Below are 19,129 nucleotides of genomic sequence, written 5' to 3'. Positions count from 1 at the left end.
TAAAGAGGTGGTATATTTGGGGCATTTGATTAGCGAAAACGGGGTAACACCAGATCCGAATAAATTAAGTTGTATTAAAGATTATCCGAGACCTTTAACTGAGAAGGACGTTAAATCCTTCTTAGGTTTACTTAATTATTACCGCCGATTCGTGGACAACTTCGCCAAAATTGCTAAACCTCTTACGAACTTATTGAAAAAGAACACACCATTCGTATGGACTGACATGTGTGAAGACGCTTCCAAGAATTAAAAAAGCATTAATGAACCCACCTTTATTAGTATACCCTAACTGGGAGAACGGGAATTTTAACTTAATGACGGATGCAAGTCAATATGCTATTGGGGCCGTCCTTTCACAAGGGGAGGTACCAAAAGATCAACCAGTAGCTTATGCAAATAGAACGTTAAATAAGGCCGAAACGAATTACAGTGTAATTCAAAAGGAATTGTTAGCAATAGTATGGGCAGTTAAATATTTTAGGCCGTACCTATACGGGAAAAAATTTAAAATAATAACTGACCATCGACCATTAACATATTTATTTAATATAAAAGATGTTTCATCTCAATTAATGCGCTGGCGTTTACAACTCGAAGAGTACGATTACGAAATTATTTATAGAGCGGGACCACAGCATGCAAACGCGGACTGTTTATCACGTATACACGTAGTTACAAATAATGAGCCAATTAACGATTTCGATGAATTTAAAAAGGCGGAAAATAAACCGATATTTAATTCTAAAATCAAAGAAATAGAAGGCAGTATTAAACACGCGAAACCCGACGAAGACGTAATTTTACCTATATCAAGCGATAAAATAATAACGCATCCGGCGATAAGAGAGATTATTAGTAGTAACAATTTATTAGGTCAAATAACGTTTAATAAAAGTAATTTTTTCGTTGTTAAGCAATTAGACAAGTTAATAATATTTTATAATTTAAAAAATAATTATTATACAGAAATGAACGCAGAGCAATATTATAACGCGATAGCCGAAATTAAGTTATTCTGTGTCGGTGAACAAATTAAACAATTTTCAATCATTAGATTAGAAGGGTTAACGACATTGACCTGTTTCGAGCGCATACGCGCAATGTTTCGTTTTGTTTTTAAAAACACTGATATAGAAGTAACGATATATAAAGAACAATGTTTTACAGAAGACGAAAAAAATCAAATAATTAAAGAGTATCATGACACATTAGTAGGGGGGCACCAAGGTACTTCCCGTACAATAAAAAGATTAAAAATGAAATATCAATGGAAAAATTTGAAACAAGATGTAAAAAATTACATTAAAAAATGCATTATTTGTCAGGAAAACAAATCGGGTAAAAAAACAAAACAACCTATGTTAATTACTTCTACCGTAACTACTACGTTTCATAAAATATGTTTAGACATAGTAGGACCATTACTCGTAACAAGTTCAGGTAACTCGTATATTTTAACTATACAGGATGAATTGTCGCGTTTGGCGTAGCCATAGCGTTAGCCTCCACAGACGCAACGACAGTAGCACAAGCATTCGTAGAATGTTTTATATGTATCTATGGTATACCAGTTACTATTCTAACAGATTGTGGTACCAATTTCTTATCAAATTTGTTTAAAGACGTTTGTAAATTATTGAAAATTGAGAAAACTAAAACAACTCCGTGGCATCCCCAATCAAATGGTTATTTGGAACGATCACATTTAACTTTGAAAACGTACTTACGCAGTTTCGTAGACAAAGATAATAATTGGGACGCGTTAATTAGTTATGCTATGTTTTGCTATAATACCACGGTGCATACTTCAACGAATTATACTCCGTACGAGTTAGTTTTCGGGAAAAACCAATAATTCCGACACGTTTTTTTCAAACGACTGAACCACAATATAATTATGATAATTACGCGTTAGATTTAAAAAGAATAATGCAGGAAACACATAAGATAGCAAGGGAAAATCTAATAAAAAAGAAAAATTCCAATAAGCAATATTATGACCAAAACGCAAACATATTAGAATTACACGTAGGAGATAAAGTGTTACTAAAAGAACAGAACAAGAAACGCATTATGTTCTAATTGGTCAGGGCCATACGAGGTGATAATGATTCACGACAATGAAAATATAACAATAAAGAAAGGGAGGAAGGACTACAGGATCCACATTAATAATACAAAAAAATATTTCGAGACCGATTTATGAACACTTCAGGTGTCATAACACATTTATATATACATAGCTGTAGGATCCTCTAAGTTTTTTTATTTGTTATAAGTAGTCATAGTTATATCATTATCATTAGTATTATTTAGTAAATTCGTTATCAGGTATGATATATCGAAATATGACATCCGAAGCTGATATGAGAAGCTTTCTAACGTATCATTTTAAATATTAAGGTAGGGATGCCAAGTGGTACAGACTTACCCATAGATTTAAATGAAAGTAATGTACAAGAAATGATACCCCTATCAGACATAACGATATATTATTCAAATGACAAAATTGTTTTTATTTTAAATATACCTTTAGTGTATCAATATGAATTGACACTTTTTCAGCTAATACCTTTACCAGATTGTAATAATAATAATTGTGTTTATATAAAACCTAATTATAAGTATTTAGCTGTAAGTAAATCTAAAGAAATGTATTCAGTCTATGATGAAATTGACCAAAGCCTTTGTAAACATGCCGGCGATTTCCTTTTATGTCCTGAAATTTATCCTTTACATCCTAGAAGCGGACGTCCAATATGTGAGGTGCTTTTACTACAAGAGCCAAAAGAGGTTCCAGACAGTTGCGAAATCATGCAAGTGCAGTTGCGAGCAAATCTATTTCACAAATTGAAGTTCAAAAACGAATGGATCTATGCTACACCAGGAGAAACCATATTCATTACATGCGACCAAGACAAGAGAAGTACAAATCACTTCCTAGAAGGAGTAGGTATACTATCTTTAAACGAAACGTGTAAAGCCTATGCGTCACGCGACCTATTGATTCCACATAAAGTCGAAACAGATATCGAACTAATTGATTTTGTACCAAACTCTCAAATTAAAGAACCTGAAGATCGATATGCTAAGTTAACGACTAATATTTTGGAAAATAAGCATATTCGAACCAACCAGATGTTCGATTTAAATATAGTCGCTAAGTCACAACGGAAATTAAAGAAATGGTGATCAAAGATGCCAAGACAGAACAAATACGAAATAGTAAACGCAGACACGACTATTTATTATATGTAATTAGTACAATAACAATTATCTGTATTGTTCTAACTATAATAAGATGCACAGAAAAACAACCATGGTGCACAATAAGCAGTACCAGGAGACCCAGACGAAATATCGCAACAGATCCAGAAGTAGAATTATGGCATTTTCAAACTCCAGTACAAGTCGAAGAACCATACCCGACAGAACCAAACGAAGACGCTCCAGCAACTAATCGAACACAGGACCCGATCAAGGACGACATTATTCCATTACCATCCGCACCTCAGATCAAGACAAGGTATTCCGTGTACCCCACCCCGATGTGATACGGAGTATCGTCTTATAGGGGAGGAATGTAGTAAACCGACGTTTTTAGTATAAAAACGTAGTTCCGAAGTCCAGTGGCCTATAACCATATCACGCCACCGAGTCGGACCACTAATACCGTTTCCTGATTGGATTAGACACATCACGCCACTTCATAGACGTAGATCATCCGATTCTCCATCACGGCATGTACCATATAAATATGAGTCCTCATCATAGATTTAATTAGAGTTAGTTAGAGTTAGCTAAGAGTCAGTTAGACCAAGTTAGTGTTGTCACTTGCTCTCCGGTAGCTAAGTACTTGTGCTTACGCTAACGAAAGCCTTTTCATTATTGTTTTATAAGTTAATAAACGTATCAATTGTCTTATTAATTTATTGCTAACTTATATATACCTCAACTCTCCAACCTACGACGGAACGTGCATTCGTCGTAAAAGAAGCGTGCAGTAACTATCACTGGTTACTACAGTGCTCTAAACGAACTGTCGTCAAAAATCATCTAGGGAGATAATATAAGTGATATAAAAATAATATTTATACATTATATTATGTATATTGTATATTTGTGAAATAAAATTGAAATAAATTGATTATTATTTATTATATAATTGTTATTTATTTATTTAAGAGTAGTATCCTATAGATTAGTATAGTATGAAAATCTTTGTTTTTAGATTCTGAACGTAGTGATGAATGTATTGATTTTACAATGATGTGTATTTTTTTTATTTTTTTTTTGTCTGTGTACAGCATAACTAGTCGAAATAATGCTCTCATTTCAAACTATGGGGGTGGTTTCCGATGTAAAAGTGAATATACTTGGTGCATTATAGAGGTAAAAAGTTAACATTTTCCAACAGTTTTCAAAAAAATCGAGAAAAACATAAAAAAAATGACGGAAAACGGCAATTTTTACGCAAAACCAGTTTTCGACCAAATCGATTTTTTTTTTATGGTTGCAATTCAAAAACCAATCACTGAAAATACTTGAAATTTTCACCAAATGTTAATGTCAGTAGTATCTGTATATAGTTAAATTTTCAAAAAATTTTGACTTTTTATGAGTTATTTATAGACCACTGAAATTTTCGATTTTTTTGAGAAATTTTTTTTAAAGTGTCAATAAAAAATTGTTGGATGACCAAAAAGTTTTGAAAATTTAATACAAGGTTCCTTATGAACTGTTTTTATTGTAGCTAAAAAAAATTAAAAATCGTTAGTCACAATTTTTTTTTATAAGCTTTTATAGTTCAAATTTTTACGAAATCTGTCGAAAACGCGAAAATTTGCAAGTAATTTTGAAGTTGAAAAATCATAAAATTTTTTGTGTTCATAACTAAGAATTAAAATTATAACACTAAGTTTTCCATAAGTTTTCCTTCAAGTAGCTATAGAGAAAACTCATAACATCATTATAGGAAAAATTTTATAAGCGTTTGAATTTAAAATTTTTACGAAATAGCGTAACGACAACGATTTATCCCAAACGATTTTAAATATCTGTTATTATTCAAAAAGTATAAGTCGTAGATACTTGAAAAATTTACCAGTTATTTAGATTGTCATTTTCTTTACGTGATTTGATTTTCAAAATATTTTGACTTTTTTAGACAAATTATAGACAAATGAAATTTTCAATTTTCCTAAGAATTTTTTTTTGAAGTGTCGATAAAAGTTTTTTGGCCCTATCAAAATACTTGAAAATTTTATACAAAGTTCCTCATATGTTATTCTTATAGTGATTAAAAAGTTATAAGAATACATAGGCACAATTTTTTTTTTAGCATTTGAAGTTCAAATTTTGACAAAAATTCGTCAAAACCATGAATATTTGCAAATTATTTTGTAGGTATAATTCATAAAAGTGTTTGTATAGGTAGCTAAGAGTTGCAAATTTAATACAAGATTTTTCATAAGTTTAGCTTACAATTATTATAAAAGAACTTAAATTTTGGTGTATTCAGGCCATTAAAATATAAACCACCTTTTTCACCAACCACTGGAAATTATATCCTAGGGTGACAAATCATCTTCGTTCAGAATCGTTTTTCGTATACAATGATACCTATCATTGCATTCAAATTTAACCTACCCTAGTCCGAGGTCAACCCCACCCTCTAATGTACAGCAGAACGGTACCCACTTGCCCGCTTTTATTGTATTATTTTTACCTAATGGTATTTAATGGGGAACAAAAGAACAATTATGGACCTTTAAAATTAATAATGGATAAAAGAATAGAAGATTTAATAAGATTAGATAACAGACCTCTCAAGAAAGTCTTACTTGAGAATTGAGATTGAAGGTCAATCTTTGAAACTGGAATATATATTACTAGCTGACCCGACACGGCGTTGCCCGTGTGTTACTTTCTTTTTTTGCATTTTCGTATGCCGTGTGTTAATTTTTAATTTAATCTTATTGATAGTGCTAATATTACGTCGAATTCACGACGAAAGATTTGTAATGTGGCAGTTTTTGTGCCTACGTATTTTAAAAAATTCTCCTGAACAGAACCGTCACCCTGGTGATAGGGCGTTGTGAATAAAAAATAATTAAATAAAACATATATAATGATTTAAAAGTAAGTAGTTATAGTTTTAACTGTTATAGCTTTATTTAATTATTTTTTATTCACATGTCCTCAATTGAAATCAATAACTTCGTAACTGTTGGAATGATGTTGGGCCACGTACATTGACTAATAGCAGTCGTAAGTAAAAACATCCATCATTGCTTGGATGTACTGAATAAATCCGGCCAATCGCATCGGTGGAATATACATCTGTATATCCTGGAACTGGTTTTCCTTGTTTCCGTCGTATAAATCTCCTTGAGGATTGATTCCAGGTATAATATTTTGGCATTTCAGAATATAGCAATGTTTGTGCGAAATCATCGTTTTGGCATGTCTCAAAAAAACTGGTTAATGTAGTAGATGGTGGCTGAGCAGCTCTTTGTACTGCGTTCTGTGCTGTAAAATACACTCTTTGTCCATTTTCTAAATGCACAGCTAAGTGAACAACAGAAGGGTGTCTCTCATGAATAGGAAAAGAAAATATTCGCCAAACTGCTTCATTACTACTGACATAGCGGCCCATTTGGTATTGGGTAACTTCATCATTGGAATTCTCTGCACCAATTCCAATCACAGCCATATCACTCCCTTTGGTTACATATTTGCAAATGTATTTAATAGATTTCACTGAATGGCAAGATTCAACGTTGATGTGTGCTTTGAATGTCTTTGATAAAATGGGTGAATATGGAACAATCCAACGATTATCTATTTCAATATCTAGTTGATTTAATTTGACAATTGTTGATTTTCCATTGTCTGCTGTCGATCTGCGACGATACAATGGATAACCGTCATTACCAGTAATTGTTTCCGATATTAATGTCCGTGGATATCGTTTTGAACATTTACCATCCATCATACACGGTGAATTTTGATTAAGAGTTCCACAGGGACCATGTATCATGTTTTTGATAACTACCTCATGCAATCCAGGATCTACTTGTACATTAGGGATTTCAGCTGATATCACTGCATCAACTTCATTTGGCCTTATATTTTCAACCAACCAAATCAAAATGTGTGCATGTGGCAATCCTCGTTTCTGCCACTCCACAGAATACATCCAGTCTCACCAAACACATTATGTTTTACGATGAAATCCATTAAAGATTTCAACTTTTGTCTTAAGACTCTGGCTGTAATATCATGACGATCAATGGGTGATTGCCCAGAGAATAACTCCTGATTGATTTCTATCCATTGCGGATTGCATGTAAATGTGATGAACAAATCTGCTGTACCATAATGACGAACATACGACATGGCATCTTGAGCATATTCGTGCATATGCCGAGGGCTTCCGATGTATGTTGCTGGAAGAATAGTCATCCGACCGACATTCTGTGCATTTCCATCAGTATTAATCGCATCTCGAAGGTGAATATATAATATATAATATACTCTTCAGATCGGAGTTTGGTTTGATTCAACCTGATGAATGTTAATCTCTCCGTTTCAATTTTAACATACATGTCAACAACATATTTGTGATATAATCGCCGACATTTCAATATGTGATTATCTTCATTTTCCCGAATCATTAGGCGGTATGAATAATAGTTCATTGAACTGACTTTTTTGTTGGTTTCAGAACCTGTAAATAGATTTTGTTTTAATAACATTCAAATATAAAATTAAAATACATAATATAATGACTGAGATATTATCGCCATAGCTAAACTAATATTTTAGTTACCTGCAATGGGATTTATCATTTTTATTGAGAAATTTTAGCCATCTTCACCTTGCCAAAATATAATGGGATATTGCAGTGCATCATATGAGCGGTGTGTTTCCTTTATACGTTGTAATTGATCATTCCGACGATGTAAAACAATATCACGGGATTCCAAGTTTTCTCCAACTACAACGATAGCAACTTCATCAATAGTTGGTGCTTAAAACGTCTTGTATGTTGACCTGCAGGTGTTTTATCAGCTCTGATTACAATTTTGTGATTATCGGATGGCATCAGATCCAGGGCAGTTTTAGACAATATAATCAATTGATTGTGTTGATGAAATAAAGTTTGTAATTGTTCTACAATAGACCTCTTTACTAAATTGTTATGTGCACAACGCAGATCAATTTCTTGTGGTGAATTGCCCATAAAATAAATTTGCAGGAATTTGTTGTCGCTATCTGACACTGGTAACAGTGAACCTGCTCTGTGATATATTTGCCCTTGTATCTGTAAATAAAAAAAAAATATTACGGTGTGGTATAAATTAATGGTTTGTCGGTGATCAAACTTAAATAATATTTGATCTTAAAAAGTATATATTTAGTTTTAACTAATATCTATCAAATATAAAATATAATAAAAGTGTCACTGAAACTGAAACACTATATAATATGATGACTAAGTGATATATTTCGTAATGATTAAGAAATTGAAGATTAGTGACACATCTTAACTTTGGTGACAGAAAATTTTGTTCGCTAATAATTATGAGTAACTGCTATAATACATACCTTGAAAGATGGCATAAAATTTTCCCGAACTACATTTGTTGCCCCAAATGAAGTCATTTGAAAGCAATTGTTATATTGTTGGATATTTGTCAAAAAGTGTATAGAATCTGTTCCTATTCCTGAAACCAATGAGTACAATGGTTCTGGTGGTGGATCCAATGGTATCAATTTCACTTTACCATTTGCGCAACACAATCCATTGGCTTCGTTTTTGTATTTTAATGCCTTATAGTGTGAGCAAACCGAGTTCATAGAACCAATAACAACACACTGGTAGTTACTGTAGTCAATTGACACATCGTAACTGAAAGCAGCTCGATTCAAACTTGCGCGATTATTAGTTGAATTTCGAGTTCGCGCTTCACGCGTTTGTGATATCCGAATTCTTTCACGTTCATTTCGGTCGTCACGTTCTTGAGGACTTTGGTTAGATCGGTAATTAGCTTGGTTGGTAGCATTTCGGGTTATTCTACCTAGATTGCTCCGTCGTATAGGAGGCATATCAAATATAAATTATTATGTTTTTAAGGTCTTCCCAGGAATTTTTTATTATATTTTATTCAAACAATTAAATTGAATAAATATTGTCTATAATATTTCCATGGCAACACAAAAATATTATAGTTTTAATTTATTTTTTATATTTTGACGGTATCGGGTTCAAATCAAAACCTTGCTATAACATTTTAAATAAATTATTTATTTTATTTAAATGGTTGCCATTGACTACCAAAAATAATTTAGTTTACTATTTGCTGGACAGATGGCGCCTCTGTAATTTCATCACCTCTCAAACCTGATAACTTTTTCAAATTTTTCGTCATTAAGAACCTTCTCCTGGCAATTCCGAACAGTTGAAGAAAAAAATCAGCCAAATCGGTCCAGGGGTTGTTTAGTTATGCGAATACCAACACATTTTGCGATTCATTTTTATATATAAGATATATATATATAATTTATAAAATTGGGATTACAATTTGTATGAAATTCTTTGTTTTTTGAATTAGTTGAATTATAGATCAATATGAAATTATTAGTTATGCCATTATATATGTATAGTTTTTAAAATTGGTATTGCCAGTGATATTTACACTACTATATCTTAAAGCAACATGTTATTGATGTCTAACTGACTAGCTGATTAATAATATGACTTTTAGACTTCAGTATTCTTTGACTACACAACTAACCACTGACTTAGTCAATTATATTTATTATTTTATTATTATTATATTATTTATTTTAACCGATTATTGAAACATGCCATCTTCTTGTTGTGTTGTGTTCTGTACGTCAGGATATAAATCAAACCCTGAAAAAGTGTCGCTGTTTCGATTTCCTAAAAATGAAATTTTGAGGGAAAAATGGGAAAAGTCTATTTCTCGTGCTACTCGACTTATTGTAAACTCAAAGACAGTGATTTGTGAAAAACATTTTACACACGATCAAATCGTTAGAACTTAGGAATCTGGTTCTGGTGATTCAAAATTCACGGTATTACTTATTGTAACTTATCCATTGTTTAATGAATATTTTTTTTCATAAAAATGTTTTAAACGTTTTTATAGATAAATTTAAAACGAGCTAAGCTTGCTCATGATGCTGTTCCAAGTATATTTCCGGGTCCAAAATATTTGTCAAAACCAGTGAAAAAAAGGAAATTCCCATTAAAAAGAGTGTTATGTAGTTCAATTAATGAAGTAAATAAATTTTTTTCATGTATAATTCTGTACATTGTTCAGCACTTTATTTTTTAAGTAAAAATAACACTTTGTTATTACTGTTAATACTTCGTTATTTTTGTAGTTTTCTAGTTCAAATGATACACAAAAAGAGATTTGCATTGAGTCAATTTTACAACACTTTACTTCTAAAGAAAATAAATATAGCCCAGAAGTAGCATTTTCAGAAATATTTACAAATCCAACTATAGTTTTGCTTCCGAAAGGTTGGGAATGCAGATCAAGTTATGAAAAAAACATGTTTGTCACATTCTATTATCTAGTATTGTATATTGATGGAACTCCTGGGTTTATAATTCAAAAACAGGTAAGCGTTGGAAAAAAAATGGTCATATCATGCAAAGTACACGATAAGTTGATTGATTTTAATAAATTTGGTATATTGGTTCCTAAATTGCCATCAGTAAATGATACATCAAATATTTTAAGAATAATAAACAGGTATAATGTTTGTATTGGTGGACCTTGCGAAATGCAGTTCCTTGATTTTCCTATTAATACTGTTAATGTTACAAATGGACGATTGCGACATATTAAGTGTCCATACATATTGCAAGGCAATGAATCAAAAAATCAAAGTTGTTTTTATTGCTTACAACTAAGTAGTGCATACCGAATGAGGGAAAAAAGAAAATTGGATAATAAAAAATATAAACTGGATCTATCATATAGTAACAAGCGACTCCAAGTATTAAGAAAAAATAAACATATTATACAAAAAAAGTTTTGAGAGTAAAGTTTAGAGTAAAACAGTTACTAGATAAACTGAATGAAGCAAAAGAAAATTTAGACAAAGTATCATTAAAGACTATAGAAGACTTAATCAAAACTCATAAATTAAATGACTCTCAATCTGTTATGATTAAAGAAATAGTATCTGCAAGCAAGTTTAGCAATCCTAAAAATCGTCGATATTCAGAAAACTGGTTATTACTATGTATTGTTTTATATATGAGCATCAGGTGCTTATAAATTTTTGAGAAATCAACACCTATTACCATTACCTTGTTTTACTACTATACAAAAATATATTAGTATTGTTAAAACAGACTATGGTTTTGATAAACTGTTTTTTGAACTCTTAAATAAAGAATGTCCAAAAAACCTGAAAAATACAGACATGGGATGTTATTATTTGATGAAGTTCAGTTGCGAAAAGATATTTATGTCAATACTAGAAATCTTTCATATTCTGGTTTAGAAGATTTAGGTGATGACATTATAAACTCTGATAAATAAGCAGACCATGGGTTGGTGTTAATGTTTCAAAGTTTAACACATAAGTTGTCACAACCAATCGCAGTGTTTGCATCACATGGTACAGTCTCTGGCAAGTAATTATTTTAGTATTATTATTGATAATTAAATAATTTATACGGAATTTCTTTTAGGTTTCACACTTGCACAAATTGTTTTGAAGGCAATTGTTTTATTAGAGAAATCAAATTGCATTGTTGATGGTATAGTATGTGACAGTGCTTCCACAAATCGTAAGCTGTGGACAGAGTTTAGTATCTTTGGAATAAAAGGAAATGTAAAAACTTATATTACAGATTATTCAAATGAATGTAGAAAGGTGTATGCATTTGCAGATGTGCCACATTTATTCAAGAACATTAGAAATCGACTTCATGATAAAAAAATTCTTCACGTAGTTATTATAATTATTCATGTCTTATTGTTATAAGTATTTTGATTTCTAACTTAAACCAAACTAATAATTAAGTAAAGCCTGGGAGTAAACCAATCAGATGGGATCATTACTTAGAAACGTTTAATGCCGATAGTGTACATCCTGGCATTGCAAGAGAAGTGCCCAAAGTTACAAGAGACCATCTTTTCCTATTCAATATAATAAAAATGCCTGTGCGTCTCATGACTCAAGTAAATGTTACAAAATAAAAATTGTTTTATTTTTACTTGATTAAAGTATTATTGTTAATTTATTTCAGGTATTTAGTCGATCGATGGCCAGTGGGATTGAATTTTATCGCCGTAGAAATGTTCTTGCATTGACAAATAGTGAAGGTACTCAAAATTGGACATTATTTTTAAATAATTTATTTGATGCCATGAACGGACGTTACAAAGCTGAAGGAATCAAACAATTTGGAAATGATTTAACAGTAATATTTTTATATTAGTTCTGAATTATTTTTAAAAATGTTATTACATTTCATAGGTTATAGAAGATGCTGATAAATGGCTGAATAATTGGGAAAGTTGTTTGCAAGAAGGACTTAGGGTTACATTGAGGTCAATCATAAAACTGACTAATTATCTGCTTTCAGACTGTGGATTTGAGTATGTTTTGACTGGGAAAATGAATTAAGACCCATTAGAAGTTTGTTATATCAATTTAAATTTACTTCTATAGTTTTAATTTTATATTTATTATTTTAAAAGAAATTTTTTAGTATGATACGCCAAGGAGTTGGTCCTAATGATCACCCGACTGGACCAACTTTTCTCCATCTTAACCGAATTCTGTCACTTTACTCAGTATTAAATCCACCCAAGTATGGAAATTGTACAATTTTAGACAACCATGTTCCAAAAATTTCAGTTAACGAGTTAAAAGAAATTTTCCAAAGTAATAGTACCGAAAATAGTATGAGAAAAATTAAACTAAAAATTTGGAATCAAAAGTTGATAAATTAGTCAAAGATGGACAGTGAGAAGCTGATGAAATTTTCACACGCAAAGCCTCTTTTTGCCGTTTGCCTTGTTGACCAGTAACACTGGACTGGCGTAAGTGGAGGTGAAATCAGTAATAATGCCCGCTTGTTTCCAGTCTTGTAATATTTTAGGTATCGTACGGCGATCGGTCGGTGATGTCTTATATGGTCTCATTCTCACGGGCTTACAGTCTTCGATTTCCGTTATATTCATTGTCAGGACATTTGTATAACCCAGTTCAGCGATGGTTTTATCGAATACGCTGCGATATCGATTGATAAGCGTTAGTAGGTTTTTGCGGCATATCAGATCCAGGTCCGGGCTAATTGTTACGTCGTCATCCTTAATAGGGTCCTTGTGAACCGGTTCTGCATCACATTCGGCCATTAACACCTGACCGTCGCCACTTGCGTAGTTGTGTCGCCGGTGAGCACGTCGCTATCGAGGTGACAGTTGGTTTCGAAAACAATTTCATTCCCCTGTTTATAATAGTTAACGTGCGGGAATTTATTCAAAATAAAAAATAATACAACTTGATTGATAAACGGTTCATTAATAATTGGTCAAATATTTTAAATTAATGTAGTCTTATTGAATATCATGACTGAAAAATTTATAATGTAACTGGGTAACCATTTAATATTTTCTGAAAAAATGATAGGGAGATTGGTTACACTTTAAGGTGGATATTCCCTCTTCAACTTCTTTCATCTACCTGTAAAAAATGGAACCAGAAACCCCAAAAACATATTACTAACTGTGGAATATTTCTCATACCAAGCGAAGGAAGACAAATCATATCGAGTAGTGTTAAAAAACATTCACCACACAACGCCTACGAAACTTATCACTCAAGACCTCAACAATCTCGATTTTTAGGTCAGAAGTGTTACCAATATAAAGAATAAAAATCAACCTACTACTCCACTCCCACTCTTTTTCATCGATCTTAACCCAGCACCAACCAACCCAGAAATATTCAAGCTTACGACGTTATGCCACTCAATAGTCAAGATTGAAGAACCTTACTCCAGATGCGACCAACCTCAATGTCATGTTCAATTAATATACATTGGTTAAGCGTTAACTGTTAACGTATAAATTATAAAATATAAATATGTGATATTAAATAGCTATAATAGACAAATTTTGGTTTGAACATGAATTAGGTACTTAGGTATTTAAATAAGTTTACACATTTTATATTAAATAAGTGATATGTATACAATATTAACGTACATTACTTGATAATCGAATACACATTAGGGTAAATTTAATTTAATAAAAACATTTAAATTATGTGTATAAGTATCTACCTAATATACCTAATAGAAGACAATAATATATTATATAATATAAATACTGGAGCACTATTAAGTGTAAATTGCAAAAATATTTTAATATTAAAAATTTACTATACTAGGTGTTAGGTACCTTTATATTTTTATACTTACATAGGTAACTATAATGAATGTTTTTGTTTATAATATGCAATAGGTAAATAATAACTAGGTACAACCTAGTTAAGTTTATGACAATAGTATTTATTTTATTGGATACATTTTGAAATATTATAATTATTTGTGTAAATACATAACATATAGTTGAAAGTAATATATACAGTGTGATCACGCTAAGAGGTACCACTAAATATTTCAGAACGATGACCTTGTATAGAAATGGGGTTTTTACTAAATGAAAGATAGTACTTAAATACACATTTATTTATGATATTCAATTTTTTAACACTTTTGGTGTGCGCATGCGCAATACAACTTACATTTTTTTAAATGGAAACACTACTTTTTTTACATATTTGGATAGATTATTTTTTTAAAAGTTTTTTGTATAAAAAGTTTTTTTCTATTTACAAAACTGACAAAGTTAGAGAAGTCAACATTTGAGTTTTTGCATAATTTGTATAGTTTGCATAATTTTAAACGAAATGTTCACATATAATTACTGGAAAAAAAAAATAGTGCCAAATTAATACTTAATTATACCTTATCTGTTTATAAATAATAATTTAATAATATCGTACGTCGTCCTGATGGATATCCCGAGTACCTGTGTGATATAATTTTTGTTTAATAAACTGCTATAATTCGATTACAATTTTAACTATTTTTATAGTGGAATTTCATTTTATTTTTCAATAGTTCTAATAACGATAAGATAACCAGATTAATAATAATAATAATAAGAAGAAATAATACATTTGAAGTAATTAAATAATTTTTAGTGTACAGTATTTTTTATTCCCTTAACTAATATTAATAAATTAAATGTCTTATAACAAAATAGTTATAAACTGCTTGTAATAGTTATATTAATGTTGTAACAAAATAAATTTATCTTATAAACTGTTCAAAATGTCCACCATTATGTTCTAAACATGATTCGAGTCGCCTCAAAAATTCAGTCGAAGTTGACGCGTTGATTTGTTCCTCACTTAAAATTTGACATGCTGCCTGTATTTTGTTTTTTAAATCTTGAACATTGATAGGTGTATCTTTGTAAACCACTGTCTTCAAATGTCCCCATAAAAAAAATCTAATGGCGTTAAATCTGGGGACCGTGTCGGCCAAGGAACCACGCCATAAGTACCAATCCAGCGGTTCTGAAATATTTGATTTAATTTCTGTCTAACAATAATTGCATTATGTGCTGGTGCTCCATCTTGCTGAAAAAACATATGTTCTCGCGTATCTAATGGAACATCATCCAATAGTCTTGGTAGTTCGTTGGTTAAAAAATTTAAATATCGTCTGCCATTAAGCGTGCCATCATAAAAGTACGGTCCTATAAGTTTCCCACCAATTAACCCACACCATACATTAATACCCCAGACTGTTTGAAAATTATTTTCACGTGACCAGTGTGGGTTAGTGTCATCCCAGTATCGTTGATTTTGTTTATTCATTATACCATTGTTAGTAAATTTTGATTCATCACTCCAAAGAATACGATTGACAATTAAAGGGTTATATTGAAACTGAATATTAAACCAAGCTATAAATTCTAATCTACGAGTAGAATCTCCTGCACGCAAATGTTGGACAAAATCACATTTATATGGGTGCATTTTGTGTTTTTTTAGAATTTTTTGGACATAACCATATGAAACTCCAATTTCGCGAGCAATATGCCTAATTGATGAACGTGGATTAGCTCGTATGTATGCTAGTACCTGTAATTCTGTATCTTCGTCAAATACTACTCTACGCCTTTGTTGGTTGATTTGTCTGCCAGGAAATCTCCTTTCTTGATCTAACCCTTGTAAAAGTCTTAAGATATAATTATGAAGAGGATGGTATCTTTCTGGGAATCGTTCGGAATACGTATTAGCACATAGACGTACATTACGTTGGCATTCGCCATAAATTAACAACAACTCTACTTTTTCAGCGTTATTCATATTTAAACAATAATAAAATTATAAAAACACTTAATAACCAGATATTACACGAATATCACATAAACTTTGGTATGGGTCTAGTTAAAGAATAAAACCAAAATGATCTTTTTCTTAAAACAAAATATCTTAATAGTTACATTATCTGATTATCTTATCGTTATTAGAACTATTGAAAAATAAAATGAAATTCCACTATAAAAATAGTTAAAATTGTAATCGAATTATAGCAGTTTATTAAACAAAAATTATATCACACAGGTACTCGGGATATCCATCAGGACGACGTACGATATTATTTAATTATTATTTATAAACAGATAAGGTATAATTAAGTATTAATTTGGCACTATTTTTTTTTTCCAGTAATTATATGTGAACATTTCGTTTAAAATTATGCAAACTATACAAATTATGCAAAAACTCAAATGTTGACTTCTCTAACTTTGTCAGTTTTGTAAATAGAAAAAAACTTTTTATACAAAAAACTTTTAAAAAAAATAATCTATCCAAATATGTAAAAAAAAGTAGTGTTTCCATTTAAAAAAATGTAAGTTGTATTGCGCATGCGCACACCAAAAGTGTTAAAAAATTGAATATCATAAATAAATGTGTATTTAAGTACTATCTTTCATTTAGTAAAAACCCCATTTCTATACAAGGTCATCGTTCTGAAATATTTAGTGGTACCTCTTATCGTGATCACACTGTATATATATTTCAATACTGGTAATAATACTACATATGAATGCCACACTAATGTGTATTCGATTACCAAGTTATGTACGTTAATATTGTATACATATTACTTATTTAATATAAAATTTGTCTATTATAGCTATTTAATATCACATATTTATATTTTATAATTTATACGTTAACAGTTAACGCTTAACCAATGTATATTAATTGAACAGTTACCTATTGATTATACACAATATTTAAATTATTACAATATATTTTGGTTTATAATAATTAATAAAAAATTAAGATGAAAATCTGTTAAATAAATTAATACAAAAAACTATGAAATAAATAAACAAGTAAAACTTAACATTTTAACAATACAACATCAAATATACATTTATATAAATACTATACATATTCATTAAATGGCTCTGAACAAAAAACAGTCAAGTCTGTTACAAAAGTAAAAATTAAAAAAATACTACCTATCTTATAATACTTAATAATGGGTGTTGTTTTGGTTTTCCATATACAAACATTTTTCCCCTCGTTTCAATACACTTTTCAAATTAATTTCTTTACTAAAAAGCTGTCAAGTATGTGTTTGAGTACAATATACATACACTGATGTTTTAAAATAAATTGCAGCAGCAAATATTTCGGTATCAGTACCTCAAACTCCTATTACAATCAAAAATAAGTTGTATTAATGGTTGGATCCACTTATTTTGAATAAGTTATAATATTTACATACCTTCATTTTCTATTTTCTATATTTTTAAATAAGACTGCAGCTGTTCTTCACCACCTACATACCTCAGTATTTTTTGATTTGTGTTTACAACCTAAAACAAATAAGATAAGGTAATTGATTATTATTTAATTAAATCATTATAATTAGTTTTTATATTACGGTTGCTATGTTTTGTCTGATGGTTAAATGTTGTTCTTCAGTACCAGTTACTGCATAAGAAAAAGCTCGAAATAAACAATTTCCATCACCAATAATTTTTTGTATCTGATACGGATGACTCAATTCTTAATTTTTACATCATTTTCCAAACTTCGTTTGTATTCAAATCTAAGTGCCCTACACTTGGCCTGTTGCCAATGCTTCCCAACTGGATTGAAGTAACACGTTTGGTCTTGTACTTGTAACGTCTGTACACATTCAATGTCTATACTTCTACCTGGTGAACTATTTATTGGTTTAGATTTATAAAATTTTTTAATATTTTTGAGAAAGTGTTTGGTTTTTAGTATTTTTTCTCCGTTTTTTAAAATACATATATTGTAATTAATGATTTCATGAATTATATATGGTCCAATCCATGGAATTAAAGCCCATCCTTCTTTTCTGTCTTCCCGTCGCAGATTTTTCAACAACACGTTATCTGCGAGAGGATGCCTTTTAGCATAAGAAATTTTTTGTTGGTTTTGAGCGTGTTGAATGTTTTCCGACACGTTGTCTTGAATTTTTTCTAAACATTAAAAAGTTAACTTTTATTTGTATACATCGTAAAGTTTTTATGTCATTATAATTTTAGAATACGTCATATGTTGTGAAAATTAGAATTAATTAATTTAAGTATATATGTATCAGTATAATGTTATAATAATGAGTGTCAGTAATATTTATAATTCAAAAATTGTTTAAGTTATAATGATATATTATTTTTGTTTTAAATTTTTTGACTTTCATACGAAAAAGTTATATTATTACTTAAAAATACTTTCTCGAAGGTACCAACAAAAACTAATATAAGTACATAAAATATAGTAAAAAAATATTAACAACGTATAACTTAGTTCAATAAGGTAGATACCCACAATAGTTCTAGTAGTTAGCTAGTTCGATAGTGAGGTACAATTCGAGTATTTAAAATTAATTAATTGATTTTTGCCAAAATTGTTGGCACATTACTTGAAAAGTAATGATCCATAAAAGAAATATTTCTAATTGTCGTCTTAAACGTTAAAAAAAATATTA

At 30.4% G+C, this 19,129-nt stretch overlaps 1 protein-coding gene and 1 pseudogene across 1 annotated transcript; both read right to left on the bottom strand.

Annotated features, from left to right (window-relative positions):
- Nucleotides 1-6,214: 6,214 nt before the first annotated feature.
- On the bottom strand, nt 6,215-7,204 carry LOC126555493 (uncharacterized). Its single transcript, XM_050210411.1, has one exon. It carries the CDS (start codon nt 7,202-7,204, stop codon nt 6,215-6,217), a length of 990 nt encoding a protein of 329 aa, XP_050066368.1.
- An 8,150-nt stretch (nt 7,205-15,354) lies between these two features.
- On the bottom strand, nt 15,355-16,539 carry LOC114128926 (uncharacterized; annotated as a pseudogene).
- Between the last annotated feature and the right edge of the window lie 2,590 nt (nt 16,540-19,129).

This window comes from Aphis gossypii, unplaced genomic scaffold, assembly GCF_020184175.1.
Source record: "Aphis gossypii isolate Hap1 unplaced genomic scaffold, ASM2018417v2 Contig00880, whole genome shotgun sequence".
In the NCBI taxonomy this organism is placed as follows: Eukaryota; Metazoa; Arthropoda; class Insecta; order Hemiptera; family Aphididae; genus Aphis; species Aphis gossypii.
The sequence above is the reverse complement of the archived record's forward strand: the minus strand, read 5'-3'. Positions and strand labels throughout refer to the sequence as shown.

What these genes read in the sequence shown, in the direction of transcription:
- LOC126555493 (XM_050210411.1), bottom strand. Translation starts at nt 7,204, where the DNA reads ATGTATTCTGTGGAGTGGCAGAAACGAGGATTGCCACATGCACACATT.